Below are 19,768 nucleotides of genomic sequence, written 5' to 3'. Positions count from 1 at the left end.
GACGGCGGTCCGTAGTATTCGACCGATACGCCGGCGCCGGACCACAGGGTGCACAGTTTACACTGATGGTATCGGCGGTCACGGCGGTTACGGCAGACGCCGTGTATCTGCACGCAACGGTCGAGACACACCGGTGAGTTGGCGACACTGGTGTGTCAGGATTGAGACGCGGGTAACTTTATTGCTCACCAAACTCACCATCACAATTGATATTTGATATTAAAATATTTAAAAATAATATTTATTTTATTAATTAATAACAATTATTATTTTAATTTTTTTATTACTATTTTTATTTTATTTTTATTGAGCTTTTATGGACTGCGGTTAACCACAACAATCGTAGTGAATTCGTCGTCAGTCGGACTCAGTCCGCAGTCGGCTTTCAACACTCGACACTCGAGTATGTGAGTGTCTCTCAGTCTCTGTTTCGTGTAAAGATTAAAGCTATTCGGTATTATTTTAGTACTCCACTGTTACCGTGTTCCATAATCATTGTACTTATTTCTAAAATACCATTTCGTAAAATAAAATTCATATAATATACGTAAAACTGTTTAAATTTTAAGTCCACCGCGAATAATATTTTTAAATTATAATAAAACAATTAACATTATTTTAATATGTAATTTCGTCTAAATTTAAACTTCAAATATCTATAAAATAAAATTATACTTATTTAATTAATTAGATTTTTAATGTCATGATCTACTAATGAAGAACTGTATTAAATTGTCAAGGAATTTAACCCAGTGATTGAGTATAAAGTTAAATTATGTAGGTATATAAAATTTAGAGGCAGCTATTTAACATAAGAGGCAAAGTTATGTATGGTTGAGACTTGAGGTTAATATACCAAAATACTTCTTGACCAATTTTGAAAAATATCATCAATATTTCAATTAATACAATACGGAAATAATAAATCAATAGATCACAATATATAATCGGTAACATAGAAATTATAAGTGATTTTATTATTTAAACGACCAATTTGCAAATTCAGTTTTTGACTAATTATTGTCTTATTGGGATACTAAATTTTACACATTTTGGATTCCGGGTAGTTCGTAAAATGTTGAATAATAGCTGTATAACAGCTATTATGTTATATGATTACAAAAAAAACGAATTGTATATTTGTATTGCTGAAGATTATAGATTCAAAAAATACTCAACCCTGAACCCGTCAACCGATTTCGACTATTCAAGGAATGTTAAGATGATAGATTGAAACAGGTATTTTAGAATAATTATTATTCTCTATAGTAATAGTCACTATAAACAAGGCCAGATCTTCTTTAGCTTCATGCTCCATCGCCAAAAATTTTACCTCTACGACTAATCATTAGTCACTACCACTTCCAAAAAAATAATTATTTTATTTCTCCAAATAGATACTCAGGCACTCAGCCCTCACAGTTCTTGTCCTAGTGTTGACCACCTCTATTTATGTATAAACAATATTATAATCAAATTTATTTCGACACGCAGTCAGGGGTCACAACACTTTTCTACACATACACAAAGGAAAATAGATTTGCCGCCACCAATATTAAACGGGAATAACATTTGATAAAATATATAATAATATTAAACTTCAATAAACTCGATCACTGTTGATTTTTAAATATAAAAATACTATATATTTAAAAAATAAATATAATGAACATCAAATTTTAAACTTAAACTTATAGTGTAACGGATACAATATTGTTTTAGGTAGGGAGGTATATAATTTATTTTTGTTCTTTTATCCCACTACTAATAAGGTACAAAAGTGCAAAACGAATTTACGCTTTTGGTCTATCGAAAAAAATAGACTATTTGCGCTTTTGAGTTTCACCGTGCTGTAAATAATTAAAATAAAATTCCCCCAACATTAAGCTAAACGGTTAGTGTCTTATTCTTCTTTCTCTGAAATTGAAATTTTCTGTTATTTTTATTATTTATAGACGACATTATAAAATGATATTTTTAAACTTTCATCTCAAATCGACATTTTTTAAGGATAAAATGAACAAATATAAATTATAGTGTTCGGTATATTTCAGTATTATAACATTTATAACTTCATAAGCGAAGCGACTCTTAAACATTCAAGTAAATGAATTTCGTAGGAAATTTCGCAATACAAACCAGACAGATGAAGTCACGGGAATATTTATAATTTAATCACTCAATTTTTAGAGGCAAAAAGTTGGCTCTGTAAACTATTAAAACTATATTTAAAATCTACTCTATAGTGTTCTATATAAATATAAAAAAGCTTTAGTATTCAATAAGTAGTAATACCAAAGTCAACTTAAAACTTTTTTTCTTTTATTCCGTGTTCTTTTTTCCTTGGTCTTTTTTTCCGGGATTCGTATAGATTATTTTTCTGTACTAACTTTACTATCCTTTTTTTCGACCGAAAATATAATTTCTTCAAGTATCAAGTGTAGGACCCATCATAAAACCGCAGACCTAAATAATTAAAGAATTGTCCAGATTTGTATGGGGTTACAGGATAAATGTAAACATCTAACAGTGCTAACATTTTTAAACTTGTTAGTTGATATGATGCTAATTATAGTCAATTACAAATTAATAATAATTTTTAATGATTTTTTTGATCAGTTTATAATTTTAGTTTGATTAAGAATCTAGGAATCATTTTTTATTAGTACCTGAGATTTGATCTCCATATTGACTATGTTAGTCTTAGTAATTTGGTTAAAACATTTGTTTATAGATTTAAAATTCTAAAATTTTGAATAATATAATTGTTGAAGATTAGTTTATATAACTTTAGTTCAATCTATACCAAATTATCGGCTTAATAGTTATTAGTACAGACTACAGAGTAATGCTGTGGCCCTGTGGGCATTATATATATGATGGGCAATATATACGCATAAGCAGCAGTCTGAATGTTTTTCTGATGAAAATTGTTGACGTCTTCGGCTCTTCGCCTCATTGTTGATACATACATAAGACATAAATGATTCGTGGGATTGTGCTGCATTTATGTTAATGAGTTTATAACTTTCTGCTTTTCCCCTATTCCCACCATCTGTTGACTGTTATGGGCATTTAATTGCCACTTATGACCACACTCACAAGGGTGAAGGGATAGTTATCTGATTGAGAGTCGATCGTCTAAGTTTTTTTTAGGTGTGATGGGAAGGATGGGTACTGACCAGTGACCAATCACCAATGTCCAACGGTTAATGATTTAGTATTAATTAATTATAGTACTTATTTTAGAATTTTCTACGATAGGCAGTTATAATAAATATGACAATAAATTCGTCTATTTGATTTTGTGTGGGTTGATAAAATATTAGACTATAGCGCCTTTGAACAATTTTAAGTTCATCAGTCATCACTATATAGCCATTAGCCATTGCATACACATACGCGCATCCGGCAGTTCATTAATAGAAATTATTATCGTCGTACAGTATCGCGATAATTTTTTAAGTGAAATATAAAATTTTTTTTCATCACAAGTATTTGTTGTTGTGCTGAGCATTGTTTAGCACGTATTTTTATACTTCTGCTTTTTGTATATTGCAACAACATGTGTGCTTATTGCGGCGCGGAGTAAAGACCTCTTCGGCTGTTGTGAATCTAGTGTTGTTTTTCGATTATTGCGTTCGAGATTTTGGAATTTTTGACTATGATTATACTTAAGCGTCTATTTGTAAAATCATACGGCAAACTATCTTCTAAGCTCTTTTGTTTGATACCTACATAATCTTATCAAAATAAATGGTGGCTATTTTTTTTACAATATTTATATGAAAATCTAAGAAAATCAAAAATTTAGATAATCTTTAACTCCTATAACTGATTTAGTAAACATTTTTGAAAACTATGCCATGCATAGAAAATTCTAGTAAAACTTATGGTGAAAATTTCAAGTACCTATTTACGGATGGGAGTTAATCGTTTAAGAATTAAAAAATATATATTATGAAAGCTAAAAAATAGGTAATTTAGTTTATTTATTTATTCGTATGATTTTAGAACGAGCGGTAGCACTAAAATATTTTCTAATTAGATACATAATAGGTTAAATTTAATTATTACTATTATTATTAAAACTAATATAACTAATATAAATAAACATTTTAAGGTACAAAGTATCCAAACAAAGCAAAACAGAAACAATTATCACATTGAATTATGTTAAATTTAATTAGTAGGTACCTATACCTAGATATCTGCATCCAAGGACTCTAACCTTATTAATGTATATAATAATTATCTATATAATCAGTATATTATTGCATTTAAATTTTAAATACTTAAGTTAACAATTGTATAACTTAATTACTTAATTCCCAAAAATGAAAATATTTAATAAAATTGTATGAATGCATTTTACCTAAAATACCTAGGTATTATATACATATTACTTGATATATAGTGGTAAAATACATGTCACCCTGAACTATAGCTTAAATTTAATATGAATATTTTAATAATAATTTAATATTGAATATGATTAATGTATTGGATTTTATAATGATTTGTTTTTTCATCTTTGGAAGATGTTTTTAACAATATATTATATCCTGATATAATAATGTAAAATTTGTATTAGAGTGGGGGATTAAAAGTGAAATTTTCCAGTACTTTTTTGATTAATTAGGGGGAAAAAATTAAAGAACAGCAAATTTTACGCTTAACCAAATTTTGACAAAATTTAGTTGTAATTCAAAAACGAATACCTAAATCTTACTAATTATTTACAAATGTTAATTTAAAATATTTTTAATTATTCGTACATTTAAATTTTTCCTAAAAATTTTCACTTAGTCAAAAAATTTAAAAATTTTATACAAGATTCTTAAAAAGTAGTTTATTCTGAAACAAAAAAAATCTAAAAAATACATTAACACAATTTTTTTTTATCTGACACAACCTTTGCTTAGAACTATTTTCATATGCCATGTTTCATTGATATAAAATTTAACACATACTTTAATGTTTAATACTTTATAGTGCCCTTAGCCAATAACAAAATACACTCAACCTATCAAAGTATTAAGTCACCTTCTGTACAGAAAAGTGATTACTAGGGCAAAGGATTTGTATGCAGTAAAAAATGCATTTTATATACCAAAAAATGCAAAAACAATTTTTTTTTAATATTAGCATTGATTATAAATAGTACTATTTATAATCAATGATATTAGTTAATATTATGACATGCTATTATTAAATTATGTTTTTTAAATTTTCAAATGTGAACGACTGACGAATAAATCGAAGATTTTTATTGGCTGAAATTCCTTTCCACATCACACAATGTTGTTGGAGCATATTTAAATGATGTGATTTGTCCGGGATTTAAAGTAATATTAACATCTTTTCCGTCCCTTTTATATTCATCGTTTATAATGTTACATATTTTAAGAAATGTTTTGAATCCCTTATTCTTCTTTAGTATTAAGTTCATTTTAGTTTAGATAAGTATTATAATTATATATCAAGTAATCACTGATTACTTAGTTTCCATTTTTTTTTTTAAATATTTTTATAAATAAATTTATAAGAGTTAAACAATTATTATTTTTGGCTTTCAATATCAATATAATAATTTAAATGTTGCGCTTAGTGAACATAGCCAGAGAAACATGCATAAATAAAGTTTGATGTTCAAAATAATTCTTTTTACTCAGATATTTTTAAATCTTATGTATAAATTGATCCATTATAAAATTTAAAGGTAAGATTTACCTTTAGGACATGTCACAGGCTCTTATTGTCATTATAATTAGCTATGTTATAACTTTTTTTTAAATATTATAAAAATCAAAACTTATTTTTTAATTCATAAAAAAATGAATCATTGTTACTAGTTCAAAAAATTATGGTATTTCAGATTTATAAAAAAAAAAACACATTCATTGCTCAGCTCAAAATTTAAAATTATATGAATTATCAATGAGATTATATGTATAAACATAAGATAAATGATAGTAAAACTAAAATAATTTTTTAGTTGATTTGTTTAGATTAATAAAATATTTACACTATTAAGACTTATTAAATTTATCAAACATACATACATATTAGGACAATTTTAATGTATGTGCATTTTAACATTTAAATTAAATCTTAAAGATTCACATTATTTGTTTAACATAACGATAAGTCAAATAAAACTAAAATTATTTAGTAGGCATAGATATAGAAATAAAAAAAAAAATTAAAATAAAGAATGAATTTTTTTTAATGTTTTTATTATTCAACGCATATTCATATTGTACATTAAAATACAGGAGCCAGGATCTTAGTAAGCTTTCTTCCTGAAAGAACAACCTGAAACACAAAATATAAAAATTAAATATTTATGTTGTCATTTAAGTTTACATCATTTTGTTTGGAACAATGGAACTTGATTTTAGAAACTAAACATAAACTACCATCACTCAGAAGCAAGGTATTATTTGGGATCTAAAATAAATTATAATTAAAATATAAATTTTATTTGGAATTAAGTAGACAATTAATAAAAAAAAAAAAATTCAAATACCAATATATATTAGGAAAATTAATAATTCATATATGTAGATATTATATTTATCTAAATATACCAATCTATGATTAAATACATATTATTCTAAAATAATAATTTTAACACCTTAAATGAAATTCATAGAAGATTTAATATAATTAATGTAGTACCTACCTATCATACAATAATCAACACATTTTAAAGCAAATATAACTATTTATTGTTCTTTATATATAAAAATTAGAATTCCGTTAAAAAAAAAAATAGGACAATGCATTCACATTTAACTAGCTGCGCTTTTCACAGTTAATTTATTAGATAATCAACATAAACATCCATAGTAGATTATGGATAGGTGTTTGGAAAACTAATCAGAAGTCGACCGTGTACAACGGATGTAGGGTATGCCTCTGCCTGGTCATGCTCTAAACGTGCAAAGAATATTAATCTTAAATCTTAAATCTTAAATTTTATAATTAAAAAAAACAATCACTTGGATATACTTTTAAATAAATTAACTGATAGCAAAGGTTCAGGAACAAACATTGTTAGAAAAACATAGCTAGCAACAAATATTATGTATAGTAAAATAACTCAACACAGTCCAACAAAAATCTGTTTATTTTGTGTATTCTTACACACATCAGCCTATCATAGCAATCCCACAGAGATCACTCCATAAATGAAAGCCGCAAGATTATTTAGAGGAGGAAATAAGCCATAAGTGCGACTTCTCATTAGATAAAATATAAAGTATTTAAAGTTGATAAGTTATACACATTATTTAACACAAAAGATAGCATATACTGTAGGTTCAACCATAAACCAATAGATATATATTTAATAATATTGGCAGTAGGAAACCTATTATATGACTTTGGCCATAGGAAATCTTTAATTATAATAACAGAATACATAAACCGTACTAAACGAAAAACATTTTAGGTAACTAAAACTTGGTATGGTTGACTTGGTATAAATCTAACTTTACTTACCAAATATTTTGTAAAACAAAATATCAAGGTTAAAAAACATTATATAGATATTAATAACTAAATAAGAATTGAATAACTTTAAAATGTACCTTCAGTTAGTCTAGCTCTTCCTCCAGTGGGTTGACATAAAATTGTGGAACATCCGGTACATATAACTACGCTCTGAGCATGACTGAATACAGTTGTAATTTTATAACATCCGGGGCATTTGACATCCATAAAGAAAGAATTTGGGTGTTGGACCAGACGCTTTAACTTGTGTTTCCTGCGTTCTTCGATAGCAGTAGGATGAAGCAAATCTTTAGCTAACTGTATTACAACAGAGAACATAACATATAAATTAAATTAAATAACAAATGGTGTTCAGTATAATACTGAAGTAATACTTACAGGCATATTGTCTTATTTGACTTTATATGAAAGATTAACACAAAATTAAGTTTTACCTGAAACAAAATTTTACAAATTAATATTTGATTGTTTAACAAAAACAAAAAAATTAGGAACATAGGTAGGCAGCATTAGACTATTATAGTATAAAAATCATACCACTATAGGTACGTGATTATTGGTAGCCAAGAGCGAATAAATCAACTTTAATTAAAATTTGTTGATGACAAAACAAACGTATAGAATCGAGTACAAGTATAGTCGGGTCCGATATGTTTACCATTAGTTTTGACGAATACAATTTGAAAACCACGAGCACCATAACCTAAAGACGAGTCAGTACAAACATGGTTCTGATAAGCTACTTTTTGATTCACGAAGTTCGCGTTCCCAAAAAACAATTAAAATATATTATTTAGGGGGATTTCGACGAACAGCGTCTGTTAACCATCAGTTAAGGGGTAAAATCAAAAAAATATACAAATTTCACTTACCAGTCACCAAAAAGTGGGTCTTGAAGCACGTTTTCATGTGTGGACAGACCGAAACGTTAACAGAGAGAGAATGATGGTGAGGACGGAATGTAGCCGACGCCGTAATCATGGAGTAAAAACCGTCGCACGGCACGACAGTAGTCTAAAAAGAAAAAATGAAATCGCTGTCGATATTATATTAGATTATATTATTCTATGATAACATTGATATACAGAAGAATAGATTTAGAATGATATTAAATATAAATCTGTCTATATACTATGATATATTAATAATAGCACGAAATATTTCATAATATTAAATATTAAATAGTTGTAGTTTGTGAATTGTGTGAGTAATAAATTACTTTATGGTCTATACCACGGTTGTAGTTAGAATATGTGGTTTTGTGACGAAGTCTGATAAGACATCCTAAAGCATGAAGGCTAGAGAAGACGTAGAGAATATATTCTAGCCTTCATGTCCTAAAGTTCGAAACAAAATCTCATATAATTTTAGTGCCATACATGAAAAATTGATATTTTGTCATGGTGCAATAAAAATATTTTGTAATGAAGGAAACTACATATTTTGCCATTTTAGAATGCAACTTTGTCAATCATAAATTAATATAGATCATTGTACTACTTAACTGTTCTATCTACATTTTACAATCGTGGGTTTATATCATGAAAATAAATAATTATACCACGATGTAGAGAAGAGTACATTGTCAATTATACAATAAATTCTATATTAGCGCCGTAAATTCAACAAAAAGATAGAATGATAATCCTAATGTATATGTATTCGAAATATCTTTTTAACATTCTCCCTCGGGCAACACTGCTTTGAAGTTGATTACATACTAGTTGATAATGCATGCTGCCGGGCATATTGATAATGTTATTATCATTCATTCATATTTCATGTCATAATTCAAATTTCAAAGTATTAGCATGACAAAATATTTTGTCATGAGTATTAGCAAATTTAATCCGTCGTTGCCGGTCAGAGTTATGTTCTTAATCGTCAAATTCTCGAATTATTTATCTTTTCATTACTTTACCGTATTTACCTGTAATGTCATTATTCATTATATAATTATGCATTGTAAATAATCTAATAATTGTTGTTCTTTCTTTTTTCAAGGAATAAAAATGTCTTCAGATGAATCTAGCCTGCGCTCTGCAGCATATTGGAATTGGAAAATATTTTGGACATTCATATAGCGATCAGTGCAAGGGGAAATCATGCGTCCAGTTTTATAAAGTAAGACCACTCTACTGAGATATTTAGGATGACTGTGCAGGTTTCTGTTTATTTATAGTCACATAATTATGTATGTTTATTTTTTTAGCATTAAAGAGATGTTGGTATTTATGGTTATTTTTTTTGTTATAAAAAGTCTTTGATATTAATAACTGTAATTTATAGCAAAGGATTAACCATAGTTTTTCCAAATTAATATTGAATTTCTTTAATTGTGTTGAATCACCTGGCTCTTTTGATTAATGGTCGTATTAATTAAATAAGTAATAGTGGTTTATTTTTCTTTTGGTATTATGTATCATATAATTATTTATGGTCTTCGAGATTATCAATAATATTAACAAGACAAATATCTAAGATGTTTCTTTTATCTGTTTAATATTTAATTGTACTACTTACTCAGATATAATATACAATATAGCTATGACTTAAATTGTTTTTTATTCTTTATAGGTCGCCAGTATGCAGGGTCACTTTGACTTGTATGTAGTCGGTATAGGAATTCCCAACTTTCTTTCAAATTCATGAAATGGACGGGACAATAAATCACTAAAACAAAGTTAGGAGTCTAATAAACTTTCAACAACTTCAAGAGAATAACTGTATATAGGCAACAACTAGTCTAGATTGATGAAATTAAGGGAATGAGCAACTTAACCATCAATATGTAAGTTCTAATTTTTTTTCCATGTGTAATATTTTCCAAGTTCATTCATTTGGAATTTTATATCTATTTCCTCCTTGTTTTCCTCAAATAGTAAGTCCTTATGTATTGGGAAATCAATTGAAGACAATAAAGTCTACAGTTTGTAAATTTTATTAAAGCCTTTAATCTATATGATGTAATATATTAAGTATTAATTATAAATGTTTAGGTAAGTATAAGTGTATGTGTGTTAAATAAAAATTGTTGATACATAAATTTGGAATTTTTTTATATGCAAAAATTAGTTCTTATGTGCTGAATAAATATTAATGCAGACATTTTTAATTCGTATATGATTAACCAATAATGGCAATAACCATAATATTTTTATTGACTTAATCCCTAATAATACATTATTAACTTTTAGAAATTCAAAATATGTGTGTACAGGATATGAAATGAAAAATGTATGCTGATTAAGATGTTAAAAAAAAACAACTATATATTTTGACGTATAAGTTTTTGAAAAGGCCATCTTAAAATGTTTTATAAAGAAACAACAATAATCTATTGTCCAATAAAGTAACTGCATAAGAATTAAAATGTAAGTATTATTTATATCTTGTTTATTTTGTTTTATTGTGAAAATATAAATACTATAAGTACTTTTTTATTTTTATTTTAGCTAATAGGATAAAATGCCTATCATGCTGAATTGCTGACATTTCATTGATAAAGCGAAACATAAGATATGTTCTTAACAATATTACTAAAAATGTATCCTCATCTGCTGAACAAAAGAGCAATTTATCCAATTAGATAGAGAAAAATCAAGCATCTTAACAGGTGGTTTTTAAATTGACTAGTCTAGGAATTGTCTAGGAACTAACAAAAACAGCATTTTAAGCAAGTTTTACTGTATTTTTGAGATATTTGTCAACTTTATTGAATATTTTTTGATTTCTTTTATTGATGTATAATGTATATGATATAGAAGTCCCAAATAAAATGAATGGTATTATCAAGAAGTTGTTCAAGTAGGATGATTTAGTTTTTCCAGTAATATGTTATAATATTATATTTTAAAATTAAGCATTCTAATCAATAGGCATACAAATATACAATACTTTCACATACTTCTCACAAAGTAAATGTCTAAGGTTGTCAAAACACTATATAGAGACTAGATTATGTATACATCAACTTATAATTATTCTTTATTGAATATGTCTTCATCAACTTCAGTTGACAGTACTAACAATAAAAAATATTGCTATGATAGTCGTGAAAATAAGTTTAACTTTATTAAAAAAAAAAAAATCATTTTATATTTGTTCAAATCTATGACTTCTTTAAAAAATTAGCCTGACACATTACAACCTAATATTAATGTAATTGTTATAATAAATTTAATTTGTGGTAAAAGAATGACAAGTTATAAAAACATGTAGATCATAAATTGACAAATTGTATGGATAAGAAGACTACAACAGTAGAACATTGAAACTTTTTGGAAAGCATTAAATAAATAATTTACTTTTACAATTATATGCCACTACAGATTAGAATAGTTATGTATAATTAAATGTTATAATTATTCAAGTAAACTATACTTGAAGAAGTTTTACTGCATCTAATCTTTTGCAAGTATAAAGTACAAGTTATTCTAATTCTCCCAATTACCACAGGATATAAACAGTGAGGTGGGACAGGGAATTGATCTAGCTGTACGTACAGACTGGCAGAAAATGCTTTTGTCTCTTTTCAGTTATATTGTGGTTAAAACATTTAAAAAAATAAAATTAAAAACAAAATAATAAAATTTAGTCTCCTGACTTCCTGAGCAACTAGTTAGGTGGCCTAAGCACACTTAATAAAATATTTATTTAACCTTCAGTTATTAAAAGAATTGTTAAAAACATTTTTTTTTTTTTTTTTAAATTACTTTTAGAAAAATAATACAAATCCACAAAAAATACATGTACTAAGCAGTTATATAAAAAATTAATTATAAAATTGTATTTAAATAGGGACATTACAATTTAAAAATAATTTGTTAAAAAATTGAAATATCGCAAAAAACCAACATCAAAAAAAGAGTGTATTTGAGTTTACCTTAGAGTTTTATAATAAGTCATTAGGTACTCGATAACCTAACTCTAATATAAAACTGACTACTGTAAGATACCAGATAGACCTACCATAAGTGGGTGTTGACTGTTGAGTAAAATGACAGATGTCTTCTTATTAAATAATATAAATACCTACTTATTGTACCTACATATTTTTAGGCTGTGTACGAGTTGATTCCCGGGTCATTAATTTTTTTTTTTCAATATTTAGTCAAATATTCAGTCTATTGGCGTAATCCGAGAGACACCCACGAGGAAGTTGGCTGACAAGTTTCTCAAAAATGTTATTCTTTTTAGTTTTTTTATATTTTAAAAATCATTCAATTTTTATTTATCAATTATTTATTGTATTATATTTTAACACTATTATGAGATAACCAGTATACCGTGACATCACTTCTAACAAAAAAAATTTGTTTTTCTCGGTTTGTCTAGTCCCATTTCTCTTGCATTTAATATAGGTAATATGTTTCCGATTGCACTTCTAACAGCTCGCACATACCTGCTCTTAATCGGGAATCAACTAATACATAAAGTAGGTCTCGGGAATTAACTAACTTACTGCGTTTTTTAAATGTGTTATTTTATATTACCTACTTATGAGAGGTACCTATTCGTTGGGAAGGGGCGTCTGTGATTATAACATAACTTACCACCTTATTTACTTTTTTTTATATAAAAATGAAAAGTTTATGTTTTTACAACATTGGATATTTTTATATTTGTTTAGTTCAAAATCGTGACAAAACTTTTGTGTTTGAGGTGTTTACTGTTTATTCAGTACCTACCTATTTTATTTTAAATATGAGTTTAAGCGAGCATAATATTACAATTTATTAATTATTGCTCATTACTCATTTAAAAATTAAAATATTGTAAAAACACTTCAAACAATACATACAGACATGTTTCACTTCATACTAGGTACCTCTGGTTCCTACGACCTACCTCTAAGTATAAATAACATAATATTTAAATATTACATATTTACATACCATATAATTAAATATACGTCATTGATTTCATTAGTGATTATGTATGGCTTGTTTGCCGTTTTAATTTTAGATAATTAGAATACAATATACGTATTATTGCGAATATAAAAGTAATTTTGCAGGATTGTCACGTAAAGTTCATTATTATTTAGATATAACATTCACGATAACTTTGTAGTCTATTAGTGACCGAGAAAACCGTTATAATATAATAATAAATATATTAATGTAACGAAAATGCATAGGTAGGTACATAATATACGCGTCAACGGGTAGTATATATAATGTATGCATTAATGCATATAATTAATTACAATTGATGCTAGTAAGCACTATACGGGCAAAGAACTTGCAAAAAATAGTACTTAACCCACGACCTACCTAAACCTAAATTAAATATTTAGGTACCTATAAGGTACGCTGGTTTTAAAAATCTGTATGACGTTTTATTTTCAATACCTATATTTAATTGTTTTAGGTATTACCTACTAATTTATAATTATATTCGTATATGTATATTTTGACAAAATAGGTGCGCCTAGCTATCTCGTGCTGCTTAAAAAAAAATGTATTTATATCTTGATGCTCAATATTGAATATATTATAATGCTTATTACTAATATAGCGTAAACTATTTTAAAAAAATCGTGTTAAATTATATCTATAGCCGGTTCGATCTAAAATTGTTAATAAGAAACATTTTTATCTTCATCAGAGTGTACCTACAAGACATTCTATAAAATATTTACTTGACAATATTTTCAAGATATTAAAATACTAAATATGATATATATATATATATATATATTGCCTATAGAAATATTGTAGTGAATCGAGCGTTTAGAACAATAATAGTTTCATTGCGTGAATCTTTGTGAAAGTCGAATTTCGCACTACTTACCTTAAGACGTGAGCTAAGATCAATATTGGGAGGAATTTTAAATATGGTTCGGTCACACTAATGCAGGATAATAATATATACATAGTATATACCCATAATATGACTTCTGATGCATGGTAGTGTAGAGGTATAGGTATATCGTATATTATGTCTGGAGGTATAGGTATGTACCTTATACCTACGTGACTAACTCAACTTGTTATAGCTAATTCGTGTCAGAATAGAAATTATTCACTTTAATACGGAAATATAAACCATTTCTACAATTGCACATTGTTCTATACGTGTGCAAAATTTATTTACTAGCTACCTGCAGCTACCTATATTCATTAATTTTAAAATTATTTTGCTTTCGAAAACAGTGGCGAAAGTATAAATTCAAATAAATCGAATTATAAGAAGGTTCAACAAACTTGAACCATTTACGTTAAAGGTTAGATCAGGTAGGTACTTGGCAGTATGAACAAAGTAAATTTAAGTATTTATAAAATTATAGAAATACCTATAACACTAATATAATATTTGGTAAAGTAAAATTTATTATTTTCATATATTCTGTATTGATTGTATTTAGCATTTCAAAAGAAACAGCGTTTTTAAGCAGACATAAAAAAAACCTGAAGATTGCATGATTGAATCATAGAATACTAAGAATTTCAATATAACCAGTAACCATAGCCCACAATCCGTAAACGATTTGTTTGTAATCGTATATATGGTAAAATTTCATTCATTCAGTTATAATAGTTATATGACTTATATGTTTTATTAAACTTAAAAGTAAGAACCTTGTGTGTATTGTACGTCGGGTTTATTATAGGATATTTTTAATTTTTAAGCAAAATATAAACTATTACAGTTAAAAATGGCTCATATAAAAATTTAAATATTGCAAAAATTCTAAGTTTAAATAAATATAATGTTCTTACCATTAAGTTTGATGAAATATAAATTCATTTTAGTATCAACTAAACATAAGATTGATTTTGTTGAAACCAAATTTAATATGTTATAATTGGACAACACTATAATATGGGACCATCTTTTAACCGCGGAACTGACTATGTTGTACGTTTGTAAGAAAGCTGAGGGAGAAATCACATATGCGTGAGAGACTGAGAGATCCTCTTAATTTCTTAATACTTACAAAAAAAAAAATTAATTTTAATTATAATTTTATGATGTTAGATCATTTGACAATTTATTTAAATATTTATTACAGTTAAAACTCGTTCTTTTTACAGAATGTAACGATTTAGCTGACAAATGTAATTATTAATTTGTCTAACAAGGTAAGTAATAACTTAAGTTCTTGTCACATTTTATTTTATTTTATATTTAAAGAAAATTTTAGAATCTGTCCAAAGTTTTATTTTATGTAGGTACTTATAAATTATTAAGTAACAACCAATTAGTATTTATAATCTAAATTAAAAAAAAATGGCTACAGTAAAATATGTTATGCATAATATCCATCACCTAGATAATTAATTTATAATTGCCTACATTGTCAGTTCTTTCTGTTTCGATCTGTGCCTTATATATATATTATATTGTAATGGTTTGTAATAAGCAAACATTTTTTCGAGTAATATTCCAGGAGATTTTAGGTCAAAGAATGGAACCCATCTCTCTCTTAATAAGTGTCTGTTTATAATATATCATATTACAATTATATGTAAGTAGTCATATTATATTTAACATTTATATAAAATTATTACTTACTATTGTTGCTTGTTACTGAAATAATAAAGTACTCGACAATTGGCCGTCTGCTTTTACCTTATACTTATAAGTACCTATGTATCATTATGTTGGCGATGTCTGCAGACCACCGTGAAAATTGAATTTAAATGTTATTAAAACCACATCATTCATCACCGTATATGTATATATGTATGTGTCTATCTATATGTATGTATATATTAAATTATTGAACTTTACCGTTAAAATACCAGAAAATTGTATTATTAGTTTATAAATTTTTGACACAAATACATACACCCGAAACAATGCGTTATTTTTAGTAATAAATGTTGGTAATAATACCTATACATATAGGTATCAATAATTATATACTTATAAATACAACTGTCACCTACTTACTTTACTATATAGCACGCGTACTCGTACAAATGTCACCGTCGTTTAACGAATAACTACTGCACGCCTCATTAGATGCGTATTTTTGTATAATTTATATACATATAAATATATTATCTATTATTTGTGTGAACAATTGTATAGTTGTCGTAGGTATACGTAAAAAATGATTTACGGTCAAAGTATGTTATATGATAATATTATGATTTATAGTAAAATGTGTATACGTTACGGCGGCACACTTTATTCACAATATTGTTATATGTTTTCTAGAATTTGCAATTCCACGTTGTTTTATTATCAGATAGTAACAAAATATGTATTATATTTTAGATACCTACCAAGCTATAATGGATAGACTATAATATTATGCAGTGTACACAGACGAAATAAATTCAACTAACAAATACGAATGATTTTCAATAGGGATAGGTTTTTTTCTTCAGAAGAAGCAAACGGACAAACACACAATACTATAATGAGATATGTTTAAAAATCGGCAAAGTTGCGCTCTACTGCAGTATGCCTGTATTATAGCAAGTTGACGAGTGTTCCTTGTCGTTGAGTAGATATAGTAGTATACATGGATGTGTTGAATAAGGATTTAAACTTTAAAGATAAAATATCAATGTAATTTGTAGACGAAAAATTATCCTGTCCAACCTATATTTTTACGAATATTTTATATTGCTATTTGTAATATAATTTGTTATCCCGTACATCTATCTGCATGCACTATATTACAGCGATACTAAAATATACACTAAAGCGACTTCTTATCGATCACCGATCAATACTTATACTTATCGTTTTTAAGAAGATCTAATCATTTTTAAAATTTAAAAACACCGAGGTGGTTGCGTTTTATTATTTTTTCACTATACATATACCTTATATATAAACCTTCTTTTTTACACAGAAAATCGAAAATACGCGTACTGTATAACGTTTGGTCGTCATATATAGTCATAATATAGGTATAGGTAATATTTATTTTATTTTATTTTACGACGCAAGACGCATGTTGTTGTTGATTTGTAAAAAGTAAACAGGTGCCACGAATTATTAATAATAATAAATAATTTTAAAAACGATAATTTAATAGGTACCATCCTATGTTTTGTCAAGATATTTTGTAAAAAGATTAAAATCACGCAAATACTTATAGTAATATATTCGCCATGATATAGTATGTATAGTATACCTACGAGTCAAAATTTCTTTCGGACCGCTTATATACATATAATAATAAAAATACCATAATATTTAATAATGATAAAATAAATAAATATGGATTTTTTTCGGGGTTTATTATTTCATTTAGGAACGCCTGAATCGGGTTGGACCCGGAATTCGGAGTGGTGGCCCCCGGGCAAACACCGCGCGTGAATGAATCGTCCGAATGTTGGAAGAACCCGTTATAAAACCACAACACCAATCAAGTCTTAATATATTATTATTATTATATATATATGTGCGTGTGTATGTGTGTGTGTGTGTACATACGCATATATTTACCGGTTTCCGTATATTCTATTTATTTTTATTGTATGTATAATGTATATAGATATGTACATAAAATATGTACTTGTGTGAGATTTTTCTGCGCGCGGCATCTTCCGGATTGGACTCTTGTAGTCTTGTAATATACGACGACAGCTTATTATGTATTGCGTGTGGTCCGCGGGTAATAATAAATAATAATAATATATATATATAATATATGTAATAGCGTATTATTGTAATAGGTATATTATATTATATAGTCGTCGTCCGCCGGTCGTTTGATCTGTGACTGAAGATTTGGACCACACCGTTCTATGTTACAACACTAACAGTCATAATTTATATTCATATTAATATGTATTGTATATGGTGTACCTATAGTCTATGTATATAATATATATATATATATATATATATATATATGTGTGTGTGTGTGTGTGTGTGTGTATATTTAGCCGTTAGGATGAGATAGCTTGGCCGTCAACCGATACACTGGGATAAAAACATTTCGTTAAAATATAAAAATGGGATAATATAATTAGGATTAAGAACCGTATAGCTTGTCGCGAATTACTGTGGGACGAAATCATGAAAATCATACATTTCATAGTCATACTTACAACATATATTATTATTATAAACGACAGTGTTGTCCCGCTATAATACGTATAAAGCACAGGTGGAATGCGCATTCTTTCTGCCCGATTCGCGTGGTGATAATCCTCTCCACGACCTTCATCGTTTCAGTCGTGACAATAATAATATTATATGCATTATACATAATACATATATTATATAAATACACCGTTATACAAAATTCAAAAAACGCGCGTTAGTATTAATATAATTAATCGCACTCATACGGCAACTGTAATATATATATATGATTTTATTTCACACTTCAACGGTATAGTCTCCGAACACTCGAGTCGTTCAAGTCTCTGCGATAAAATGATAGTGTGTGGTGGAATCGTGGATATGTACGAGCGATATAATATTATTAAGATAGCGTTAGGTTAGTTCATCAAGTACTGTGTTATAACTATTATATAGATTGAAGTAGGTACATACACACACAAACACATATATATATATATATATATGAAGTATGTTATTATGTTTTTTAAAACCTACATTACAAATATTGTGTTTTTTGGAAAACAATAATAATATCCATCAGTATCTATTACATGATATTATAATTGATAAATTATAATGAATGAAATAGTATAATATTTATTACTAGTAATTCAGCTTTAACACTTTGGATAGAACTTTTTGTAACAACAATTATACAAATACATCGAGATTATTAAGATGACGAAGCAATCCTTTCTCCGGTATATTTTAATACGGAAAAGCACCTTACATAAATCTTTAATGCTATGAATAGTTATGATTCATACAAATCCACGTATTTACCATACTTTTACATTTGGGATTTGTCATTTATTTCATTTATCACGAATGATTACCTTTCTAGTGATTACTGATATTTTATTATTAAATATTAATAGTCAATAGTCATATATAGTACGGTATTAAATACATTATAATATAATAACCTATAGGTTATAGGTAATATAAATACAACAATTAATGGAATTATAAAAATAAAATAGACAATGAATTTAGTAGTTTTGATATTAAAATAAAACTAAAAATAACATATAAATTATTTAACCACAAAAATCTATTTTGAATTTATTTTAATAAAAACGTAAATAGATTCGTGGATAGAATAAAAAATACTATCAGCAGATAGTAGTAGGTATATACTATATACTATATTATAGTATCTACTTCAAATTTATTAAAAGATGTTAATCATTAATCAACT

The 19,768-nt window shown here is 26.9% G+C and overlaps 1 protein-coding gene and 1 long non-coding RNA gene across 4 annotated transcripts; one reads left to right on the top strand and one right to left on the bottom strand.

The window, feature by feature from the left end:
- Positions 1 to 6,218: 6,218 nt before the first annotated feature.
- On the bottom strand, positions 6,219 to 8,540 carry LOC132921608 (small ribosomal subunit protein eS27). Of its 2 annotated transcripts, none has more exons than XM_060984730.1 (4): positions 8,394 to 8,540; positions 7,900 to 7,955; positions 7,599 to 7,818; positions 6,219 to 6,318 (listed from the first exon to the last, which is right to left on the bottom strand). In XM_060984730.1, the coding sequence occupies exons 2-4, from the start codon at positions 7,903 to 7,905 to the stop codon at positions 6,290 to 6,292; spliced, it is 255 nt and encodes an 84-aa protein (XP_060840713.1). In that variant the 5' UTR covers positions 7,906 to 7,955; positions 8,394 to 8,540; the 3' UTR covers positions 6,219 to 6,289. The 2 variants fall into 2 exon arrangements, with proteins under 2 accessions (XP_060840713.1, XP_060840715.1); XM_060984732.1 differs by lacking the exon at positions 8,394 to 8,540 and adding an exon at positions 8,059 to 8,212.
- Positions 8,541 to 9,281: 741 nt separating this feature from the next.
- Positions 9,282 to 11,650, top strand: LOC132921609 (uncharacterized). 2 transcript variants are annotated; one of them, XR_009660917.1, is made up of 5 exons: positions 9,282 to 9,453; positions 9,526 to 9,645; positions 10,099 to 10,312; positions 10,742 to 10,895; positions 10,977 to 11,650. It is a non-coding gene; the product is annotated as an uncharacterized LOC132921609 (long non-coding RNA). The 2 variants fall into 2 exon arrangements; XR_009660916.1 differs by having other exon boundaries at positions 9,283 to 9,453; positions 10,719 to 10,895; positions 10,977 to 11,642.
- Positions 11,651 to 19,768: the final 8,118 nt, after the last annotated feature.

Source organism: Rhopalosiphum padi, chromosome 2 (genome assembly GCF_020882245.1).
Source record: "Rhopalosiphum padi isolate XX-2018 chromosome 2, ASM2088224v1, whole genome shotgun sequence".
Classification (NCBI taxonomy): Eukaryota; Metazoa; Arthropoda; class Insecta; order Hemiptera; family Aphididae; genus Rhopalosiphum; species Rhopalosiphum padi.
Note: the sequence above shows the minus strand (reverse complement) of the source record. Positions and strands in the feature narration are given on the sequence as shown.